At 37.9% G+C, this 11,147-nt stretch overlaps 1 protein-coding gene across 1 annotated transcript; it reads right to left on the bottom strand.

The window, feature by feature from the left end:
• Positions 1 to 1,117: 1,117 nt before the first annotated feature.
• Positions 1,118 to 9,760, bottom strand: LOC114651186 (TNF receptor-associated factor 3-like). The gene is made up of 7 exons (XM_028801141.2): positions 9,083 to 9,760; positions 6,320 to 6,374; positions 6,016 to 6,120; positions 5,031 to 5,204; positions 4,734 to 4,808; positions 4,376 to 4,450; positions 1,118 to 4,250 (listed from the first exon to the last, which is right to left on the bottom strand). Exons 1-7 carry the CDS (start codon positions 9,229 to 9,231, stop codon positions 3,384 to 3,386), a joined length of 1,500 nt encoding a protein of 499 aa, XP_028656974.1. The 5' UTR covers positions 9,232 to 9,760; the 3' UTR covers positions 1,118 to 3,383.
• Between the last annotated feature and the right edge of the window lie 1,387 nt (positions 9,761 to 11,147).

Raw genomic sequence — 11,147 nt, 5'->3', positions numbered from 1 at the left:
TGACTGGAGGTAATAAAATCAAAAAGAAGTCCTCAGACTATGAAGTTTTCTTGTTCAATCTACGTCTTCTTTCAGCTGCTCCCGTTAGGGGTTGCCACAGCGGATCATCTGTCCGCATACTGATTTGGCAAACTTTTGCACCGGATGCCCTTCCTGAAGTAACCCTCCCGATTTATCCAGGCTTGGGACCGGCACAAAGAAACACACTGGTTCAATACCAGACATTAATCTCGTGCTCCTAAATGTTCAACTACTTGCTACTTCAGTCAGTGCTTAATAAATTATCTCAAAGTTTTGGTCATTAGAATTTTCTGATGAAACGTCTTGGTTTCAAAAACAGTCAAAAGGCTGCTGAGGTGTGGACTTCTATACTTTGACCCCACTGCAGTCCCTCACTCATGAATCACTAGTCGTTTGTGTCACATGTTGGATTGTTTAAAATTTGTCCTTTATTTTTCCGAACCATCCCAAACCCACTACTTTTTAAAATCTTCTCACGTTGCTTCCTTTAGGCAGTTTTTTTAGTATGCTGAAGGACAGCCCGGTGTGTAGTGAGATGACTTGATTGCTCCTGGGCACCTAAGAACATCATTTGCCACTTATGTAGCGTCTCTTTCTCACTCACTAACTCAGTCTATCTCAGTTTGTGGCTCAACAGCACAGCCCACAGAGGAAGTAGTCCATCAGAAATTGTTCCATTAGTCCTGATGACAGGCCATCTTTTCTGGTAATCTAAAATATATTTGTAAAACTATATCCACATTGGGGAATACTGAGTTAAGTTTCCTTTTCCTGATTAGTTGTTGAACTGCCATTATGAAAATGAACCTAATGCCCTTCTTTGAGTTTGGAGCCCTTATGTCAGTCAAGTCCTTGCCAACAGCCTAGGGATGTTTATGAATTAATCTGCTCCTTCACATGGTGTTTCTAGCATACTAACAATTCTGAAACTTACAGAAGATATAAACCAAAGAGAAAATGCTATATGGACAAAAGGATAACACACAATCTCCTCAAAGGCAATGGCCAGGATGAAATGTAAACCCAGGTTCCTGTACCTCTGAGCCATCATACCCAAAGCCCCAGACACTAGATGAGACTATAAAGCCAAAAATAGTTTCAACTTTTAATTAAATATATTTATTATAATTCACATTGAATTTGAAGCATCTTTAAATAAAAAATGAGGTATGTTGTTAAAATAGGTATGTGCAAATAACATCAATAACTTTTAACACCCAAAGCACATTGTATCATGAAACAAAAACAAAACATTAACAAAAATCTGAATAATTAGCCCCCCAAAAAATTTTCCTTTAGGCTCAATTCACATCACTTTTGGAATCTGAACTTAATAATCAATCCAAGCAATAAAATATTGACAGAGAAATTGACGTAACCTTATAGTGTCTTGGATAGCCAAACCCCCACTCACACACACAAACAACAGTTTAATTTTTAGTAAATCACAGATGTGGTACTCCTCACTTTGCCCAAATACTGACTCTTACAACTTGCATTGTCACCTACATGTTCTCTATAGCAGCACATCATCATCATTATTGTAACATTGGTGAATCATGTACACTAATAAGACATTAAAACAAATTTACTAAAGATGGTGATTGATATCCAAGCACTCCATCCTACAATCCTGTGCAGGAATTTTGTTTCCCGAGTAAGAAATCTGAATGGGTGCCTCAGTGCAATAAACATACTCAAATATAAATAAAAAGTATGTTAATCCACATGCAGTGAACAAAGGAGCACAAATTAAAACACACAAATGCAGAAGAAAGAAAACAAACAGGGTCTGAAAATTCACAATTTAAATAAATGGGGCCTTTTTTGTTTTGCATTATTGCTTATGGCCATTTTATTCCTGTCCGTGATTTGTAAAATTTTTTGGTCTCCAAATAGGCAGACAAATTATAGAATTACACTAAACACTACATCACATTGTCTTTAGTACTTCATGTTCTATACACAAATGGGGTTCTTAATTTGATTTAGCAAAGTTTTATATTTTAGTTCTTTGCAGCCCATTGGATTCCACAGAAATTGATTAACTAAAATTTTGTTTAATTAATTTTTTTAGATGGAGTAAACAGACCCATTCATGTTCTCATTTTAAATTATTTTAAATTTATACTAGATTTTCTTTGATCACTGCATAGAGTGGCATAAATGGTCAAATGCCATAAGGCCAGGGTGTCATGTACAAGGTGCCCTGGGAAACACAAACTCCCTAAAGCATCAAATAGTTTTTTAAGCTAATTTTAATCTTGTATCAAAACTAAAGAGCACAATATCATTTAACATTATCATTTCTGATAATCTTTTAGATGGTAGTGTTTCTCAGGTATGTTTACACATGACAAGAAGAGGACGAACATTTACTTTCAACTGTATTTATGAAACAGTAGCTGAAAAGAGCTTTGGTCGTCGTCTCCTCAGTTTTCAGTAGCTTTCCAATTAAATTTTAGCGTGAATGAGCTCACTTCACAGGTAAGGGTGCTGAGAATTTTTTTCATAGGCTTTTTAGTTATAGTTATTCCACTGGAGCTAATGGTAAAAAAATAACTAAAAAACATCTTAAACATAATTAACAGGTAGCATATAAATTGTAGCATAAGTGGTGAAAGCTTTAAATATGAACATCAGGGATTTTTGCGTTATTAGCAAATAGCATATGAACTTATTTTTAAGCCATCAAGTGATTTTATACCATTTTATGGGAAAAGTATATGAAATACAATATTCTATGCTTTGTGTAATAATAATAATAATAATAATATGTAAAAATTTTTAATTCTAAACAATTGTCAGCTGTAAGTTGCAAACATCCCATAAACATATAAATGGGGTTAAGTCAGATTCTCAGAAAAAAAACAATTTATAACTATGAAATCTGCTAGTACAGCATGTCAGTCATGACAGAGCTCCAGGACTCTTCATTTACTTTGTTCTCTCTAATGCATTGTACGACTTAACTGGGAAAGGAATAACAGACTGAGAAAACTGAAACAGACAAAGATTTCTTTAGATTGCTGTCTTGGAACTCAGGTGAACTGAATATTTTCCTGATGTTGTCCTTTATTTTTTCCCTTTCGTAGATTTCAAATATTTTTGATAAGTTGTCTGTGAAGATGTATCCTCTTTTTTATAAATAGCAGCATATTTCTAATTTCCAGTCTGTAAAGTGCAATTGCTTCATGGACATTGATGATTTCACGTGGCCGCCCGACGTCACCTAGTGGCCGCACTAAAGCTGGCTCCAGGCCTGGTTAAGTGCTTACAGGAGCAGCATGATTTCCAGGCTGGCTGCTTTGGCATGGTGAGAATCAGAAACTTTTCATCACTTGAATCAAAGTCTCAGATGTCTACAGCATAATTCCGTTTTTATCGATTATAGCTTTCAGGTACAGAACGTCATTTTTGAGGTATTGACTCTGTGGACTGAACAGCACTGAATGCTTGATGAACTGTGGACATCCACTTGCCACATTTATTGAGGTTTTTGGCTTTTGGAATGATCCACTTAGAGGGTCTGGTATGAATGTCTCTTTCACATGTTGACCAGCACCTGACTGATCCAACAGTATGAAAGTGACCTTCTGCTTGAATGGCCAAGGCAGTATGTCATCAAAGTCTCCTTTCATAACTGAGAGGAAAAGTGACACATGGGTGCCTTTACCCATGCCATCACCACCAGGGTAGAGTCTGCAACACAGCTTGTAGCCAAATGGGTGGGAGAGAAAAGCGGGGGAATAGAGAGAATAAGGAGTGCTCCTACTCTGGGACAAAGAGGTCTTAACACATGCTGAAAATCCCTCAATTTTCCAAATCAGAATACCATTATCTGAGGCAAGGGGGCTCGAGGGATGTTGTGTGCGACTTTGAAGCTCAACAATGGTCTTCTCATAGGCCAGACACCTCTTCTGGAGTTCTTCCACTGCTCGACTACAGGTAGAAAGGTCTTCACTCAACACAGAGATGAGCTTCTTCAGTGTCTGGTTTTCCTCATGGTGTTGGTCTGTATACTTTGGTATATTTTCCTCCCCATCCAGCTCCTTATGAGATGTAATCAGGCTGTTAACAGTCACCAGCTTGCCCATGACTAATTTTTTGAAAGCAGTGTTGATTTCTTCACCTCGGTTCAAGCGACATTCCAAGTTGGAGATTGCAGAGAGGACTTGCAAGAGGTGGTCAGGATAGCTGGTGAGTAAATGATCAACCATAGATTTGGGCTAAAAAAAAAATATATAAAAAAAAATTATAATCTGAAACATTCAAGATTCAAATGTCCAGCCACCTTGTTGAGATTTTAAATATTAAAAACAATTTAGATATTAGACGTTAAAATTATGCCTACCTTTTCAGAACATCCAACTTTTTCAAAAGGACAGCATCCTTTATCTTTGTCACAAGTTTCACTCTTCGGGTTTACCTAAAAGTACAAGAATCACATTCATTATTCAAGGATAAAGTTTACATAAAAGCCTGTTCAAATAGTTACACTAGTAATTATATATATATTTTTAATTATGATTCTCAGTTGATAACTGCCTGTCTGTAGACCACCAGAGTGTGCAGTTTCCACACAAATGTGACCCACATCATTACAGATGTCCTACAGTCTCCAATGTGTTTGCCATATTACCATTTCCTTATTTTGCTCAAGAAATTGTTACCACATGGACAGAAAGTGAAAGTTTTATAGACCTGCTTACCTCTGAGGCTGTACTCCGAGGTTTTAGTATTTCAACAAACAATGCTTTGTTCTGTGGGCAGTTTAGGATGTGTTCCTGTAAAAGAGACAACATGACATTAGCACATATGGAGTGTCAAATTTTAAGCTAAAAAATGACAAAGCTGAGATCTGCATGGCTTGTGAACTTAGAACCAGTGTGATAAGGAGGTTTTGTACCATTTGACGCTAGGGGTGTTAAAAACCAGCAACCAACTCAAACTGAAGCCATCAGACTATTGTGTGCATTGAAAAGACAGATACTCCAAAGAGGACCTACCTGCAGAAGGCTGTAGGCCACTAAAGTGCTGCAAAGGTTGCAGTAAACCATCCTCCAGGCACAGTGCTGACTCTCATGCTGCACAAGTTCCTTTTGGGTGCCAGTAAACTCACAGCCGAAATTGGCATTTGAGCAGGGCTCTAGGCCATACTTGCATTCTTTGTCGTGAGAGGTCTGCAAAATAAAAAAGAACATAACAATGAGAGTTTCTGTAGTCATTGTTCACAGGAAAGATGATGATAATGGGTGATGGGATTATTATATCATGCACACAATACCCATGCATGTTGCTGTCATCTCCATACATATTTTGTGTTGTGCATCTTAGAATAAAATGATCCCACTTCAAACTAATATGTAGAAATAGCTGGGAAATCTAAACCTGGGTGTGTACAGATCACCAACATGGTCTTAAAAATGGGTTGGCAAGTACATGTGTATGACATGAGTCTTCTTACTTATTACTCCATTCTTTCAATAAATATAAACCATGGTATGCTGATATAAAGGAACATTCTGAAATCATTCCGTTTCAAGGTTGTTTAGGACACAGTCTGTCTTGACAACATCAGGCATAAGGTAAGTAGCAACCCTGGACTAGACAGCAGCCACTGCAAATAACCATAACATGGCACCAATTTTGCACTGTCAATTCACCTGGCATACACATTTTGGGATGCCATTTATTAAATGGAAAACCCAAAGAAAAACTCCAAGCAGACATTAAATATTTGAGCGCAGGAGGAGTAAGGCAACAGAGCAAACTATTTAGCCACTCAATGCAATGTTGGGACAACAATTTAAAAACAATTCTGAATGCATGGGTGTGAGTAAGAGAGCTACAAAATGTACATTCAAATTTGAGATGTTTAAAATGTAGTGGAATACTTCTGGCTCAAAGTCAGATACAATCATGAGATTTCTAAAGGTGTTTAGTGACTAAATGACTCCTTAAGTACAAATAAAGAAAATATGTATCGCTTACCAGGTAGGCTTTTAACTTCCCCTTCCAGCTGCAGCCACGTGAACTATTAGGGCATATAATGTCTGTTTTGGAGATGTCATTCTCGGCTGCTTTATCAAAGAACACCTGAAATATAAAATACAGATTTATTGTCATTTTTCTGCCTTACTTGCTGGTTCCTTACAAAGAACTTGCAATCCTAAAGCAAACTCTACAGATACTGTAGAGTTTTGATGTTGTATGTGTTAAGTGGCAAATGGCTGATAATGCGATTATGAATCAGATAAACAAACGGCACAATAAAACAGGTAGCTGTTATTCTAACCTGTGATTTCAGAATCTTCTCTTCACACACACGACATTTGCCAGTTTCTGATTCCCTGAAAAAAACAAAAAAATACTATATAAATATAAAAGAGAATGACATCCTTTAAAAACACAGAAAGAAAACAACAAAAAAAAAACACAGTTTTGCACTAATTGCTCCCTTTAGACAGAAATGATCACCTACACTGTAATGAAAACTTAGAATAAGAAGCACTGGGCACAGTTGCTCACACCTGCACACTGACTCATAGTGGGTCAATTTATAGTTTACTACATATTAATGAGGAGTCGGAAGAAAGCAGAGTATGCACAAGAGTTGAGAAATAAATTCCGAATCTAGAGCTCTTGATGCCACCAGTTGGCCGTGTACACTTAAATTATTTTTCTTACTATACTTACTTATACATTATTTGTCCCCATGGGGAAAGTAAAATTTTCTGTAGTTTGATTTACATTGCAGTACGTTTATCATTTTTTAAAATTTTATTTAAATTTTAATGCTGTTGCTGTGTACACTTGGCCTGTTCTCCCCATATGAATGCAGGTTCCACTTCCCTAACATACTTAGTTATCTGGTTATTTGGTTGCTTGATTCTGAATTACCTCTCTATAAGTGTTGATATAATGCACTGACATCCTGTGTTGGATTGGTTCCCACCTTGTGTTGTATACTACTAAGGCTTTCCATAAAACCATAATCAATTAACAGATTTGGAAAAAGGACTCTGGTCCTCCAGTTCTGACAGCCTTCAAACAGACAAAGTGCTTTTCAGTACATGCATGGTGAACAGTTATCCTATACAAGTCAAGTTGGGTAGCATGCACTGGTACAGTGCGTTGCCGCACCCACTACACAACGAAACAACTCGGGTTCCCAGTTGGCAACCCCCAAGGCAGACATGCAGTCCAATCCCACCCTCTGGAAATTACCCTCTATCTGCCACAGCCAGGTGTTATGTGGGCGACCCCTTGGCCTGGTCCAGCCACTCGGGTCCCCAACAATGAGGATCTTACGAGCCAGATCACCGAAACGTGCCACACGGCCATAGTGCCGTAACTGACACTCCATCACAAAGCAGGTAATGTGCCTCATTTGGGGCTCCACAAGCAACCGCTCATTTGACACAAAGTCAAACCAATGGCACCCAAGGATTTTCCGGAGAGACACAGTACCAAAGGAGCCCAGTCTTCATCTCAGGTCACTGGATAGCGTCCATGTCTCATAACATATAGCAAGACAGGAAGCACCAGGACTCTAAAGACTTGGACCTTCATCCTTTTGCATAGATATCAGGAGCGCCACACACCCCTTTCCAGTGAGCTCATGACCCCCCATGCTCTCCCAATCCATCTACTGACTTCATAGGAAGAGTCACCAGAGATATGAATATCACTGCCAAGGTAAGTAAACCTCTCAACAAGGTCAACACTCTCCGCAGACAGACACACTGCTAATGGCTGTGCCCAAGAGGTCATTGAAGGCCTGAATCTTGGTTTTTATCCAGGACACTTGCAAGCCCAGACACTCAGACTCCTCGCTCAGTCTCTCAAGTGCCCCGATCAGAGCCTTCATTGACTCTGTAAAGATCAAGATCCGTGAACCTTCACCAACAGATACCCCACAGCTGCTGGATTTGTATATCCTATACAAAATTAATCTTATTTTTTAAAAAAAGGTGTTTCATAAAAATGACACAAAATGCAAAAATGAACATTTTCAAACTTATTCAAAAGTGATCAAAGTACTTCTGATTTAAGGGTAACCACCCTTTCTAAGTTATGGCAGAAGACTTATCATTTTTAAAGTCAAACAGTATCTTCCTGAAGGCTGTTAAAAAAGAAGGGCCACCTCAGAGTGGCTGACTGAATAAGAGAACATGTCTTTTCTACCTTTTTACCTCAAGGTGTTATTACATAAAATAAACATTCATTTACTGATGACATCAGTATTACTAAACGTACTAAACATATGATTACACTATAGTGCGTAACTCAATGTTTTCTCTGTGAACCAGCTGCAAAATCCCCTTTTCCCAAATAGACGTACATTGAATGACAAATAACTTGGGAATGTTAAGGGAAAGAATCTGGGGGCTGTGCTGTATTTACATTAATTATGCATTGAGGTCAAAACTTACTATATACAAAATTCCTTTCAATTTTTATTTAAAGGGATGGCTTTAAGGAAGTAAAAAAAAAAAAACACCCAAATTATATTAGGGTCTGTTAAGAACTTTCCAATTCCGATAAACACTCCCTGTTTCTCTTTTGGATTTGGTCGGGGGGTTTTGGAGAAGGCTAAACTTCAAGGGGAAGTCTGGTGTGGGTTTCTAAAGCGCCTATTGTGCAGATGAGGGCTATGGAAAGCACCCGTTTCCTGCCAAGTGTTCTCAAAACAGAAATAGGTGATCAAATTAGTTTAAAATGATCACATCATAATCGCTATTGTTCACATTTGATTGAACGTCTTCGTTAGGCAATTTGATAACTCGATGTAGAAATGCATTTTCATTGTTTTTATTATAATCGTGGATATTTAACATTTTTATAATAATAAAAATCCACGATTAAAGTTCCACGTGTTGCCAATATATGGCTTAATGTCGTTTTTATTGTTAGAAAATAGTGTAGTTTCCTTTTATAGCGCTCTTCATGCTAATTCATTTGCAATCAGACAGCAGATAAAAATGACAAAGCAGTTTAGCCATTTTTGAAGTTTAAACATGATAACAATAATAACGATAATAATAATAACACTCACAGAAATAACGAAGCCGCACATGACTCGCAGTATCGGTGTCCACAAACTGTCTGTTTTGGCCGAATTAGAAGGAAGCCACACGAGCAGCATAGCAAACCCGATGAAGAAGATAGATCCACAGGTAATAATCCAGTGACCAGAGCAACCATAGTAAACTTTTAAGAGAAAAATCCTCCACAACTGCAAATAAAGTCCTGTTCCGTGACTAAAGAATGTAAAGCCTGACTCTCTTTAGCAGGCCTTCACCGAACAAAACTAATTAAAATGATCAAAAAGACCAAACACGAAGAGCTAAAAATAATAAAATAAATAAATAAATAAATGAAACGAGTTAACACAAAACTGAGCGCGACGAACGCAGTCCGTCCGGCAGATGCAAGCCTCTTTAGTGAAGTGCCGTGTATTTAAAGAAGTCGCGACTTGGAATTTCCCTGCTGTGCTAATCCACTGACTTTAGCTGAGTCATATCTTATCAGCTGTCAAATGGCTCTGCGCTGGGACTTTACATACGCTGTCACAGGAGAAGACCATGCTGTTTTCCTTTTGTTCTCCTGTTTTACTAACCCTTCAGGGTTTTCACGTTCACAGAGGTATCTTAAGGACCACAGAAGTGACCACAGGGTTCTTCCTAATTCGAAAAGCGCTCAGGCGGTGACCCCTGCACTCCTTTCATCTCCTCATTTCCGTACTACAAAAACAGGATAACTTTATAGGGTTATTATTGTCACATGTACAGAGGAGCACGGGATTCTGGTACTAATCGATATTATTATGTATTAAAATTTCTCCTCCAAAGGTCACCATCTGTCTATTGCCAGGACTTTCTGTTGAACATCCGTTCCTCTGTGTTTGTGTGAATCTGCAGTGTGCACAGTAAAAGACTGGCGTCACTTACGGGACGAGTTCGTACTCACTCATATTCCATGCGACCCTGATCTAAATATATTGCTTCGATGGATGGATTGATTCATCGATAAATACAACTGATGCAAAGGCCTTCATATGGAGCGTCATTTCTGTTAATTTAACATGTGCTCCGCAATGAATAGCCTTTCTCAATAACACACATTACTAAACTGTCACGTGTCATATTACTTAGTAATAGTTATAAGTCAGGATCGATCTCTGCATGTCGCGTTAGACTTTTGCTGGACAAGCCCCCTCAGAAGACAATAATTTGCACCTAACAATACCTCCAAACTTCACATTTTCAGGATGTGAAGTCATAAAACGTCTTCATCCAGACAAAACTGAACATGAGCACAGGAAATGTAAAACTTCACACACTAAACGGGGACTCCAGATCGTTCACCCAAGCAGTGAAGTTAAGCACTTCACCACCATCCTCCCCGTTTAAAAAAATTACTGGCATTAAACCATATTGAACCAAATAAATCTGAAACTTGCTCAAGGGATTTATGTATCAGTTTTGTTTCATCTGAAATGCTAAGACTAAAGAAATCATGCTTAGCCCTTGTTGGGGGTTCGCCAATCACTTCCAAGGTAGCAAGTCCATATGGGCCCCAAACAAAAGCTTATTAAAAGAATATTACATTTAAATCTTGAGACAAGCAAGTCAGAACGTTTCTTTCTTTATAATTGTCTTGCTTTGTAGTCATTTTGGTGTGCACAGACCAAAGTGAGAGTGTATATTTATTTGTTTACTTACTTATACCTATTTCTGTATTTATTTATTTGTTACAGACCAAATAAAGATCTATCTATCTATCTATCTATCTATCTATCTATCTATCTATCTATCTATCTATCTATCTATCTATCTATCTATCTATCTATCTATCTATCTATCTCAAAAATTAATTTAACTTGCACCAAATTTTATTTCAATAAAATGTCACTCAACTTGAATCCTGCAAATTCACACGCTATGTAGGTAAATGGTTTGGCGTTGGTTTGAATCCCACTACTCACACTGAGCGACTATGAGCAAGTTATTTCATTTGGCTCCAACTGGAAAAACAAAAGACATGTAACCAATCGTACCGTGAACGTTGTAAGTTGCCTTGGATAAAGGTGTCAGCAAAATAAGTAAATGTGAGTTAAT

This window comes from Erpetoichthys calabaricus, chromosome 1, assembly GCF_900747795.2.
Source record: "Erpetoichthys calabaricus chromosome 1, fErpCal1.3, whole genome shotgun sequence".
Taxonomy (NCBI): domain Eukaryota; kingdom Metazoa; phylum Chordata; class Cladistia; order Polypteriformes; family Polypteridae; genus Erpetoichthys; species Erpetoichthys calabaricus.
The sequence above is the reverse complement of the archived record's forward strand: the minus strand, read 5'-3'. Positions and strand labels throughout refer to the sequence as shown.

Excerpts from the sequence above, each read along its gene's own strand:
- LOC114651186 (XM_028801141.2), bottom strand. The coding sequence starts at position 9,231 with ATGGTTGCTCTGGTCACTGGATTATTACCTGTGGATCTATCTTCTTCA. Across the intron at positions 4,809-5,030 it reads TGGCCTACAGCCTTCTGCAG|GAACACATCCTAAACTGCCC; the intron begins GTAGGTCCTCTT and ends TCTCTTTTACAG. Across the intron at positions 4,451-4,733 it reads CTCGGAGTACAGCCTCAGAG|GTAAACCCGAAGAGTGAAAC; the intron begins GTAAGCAGGTCT and ends TTGTACTTTTAG.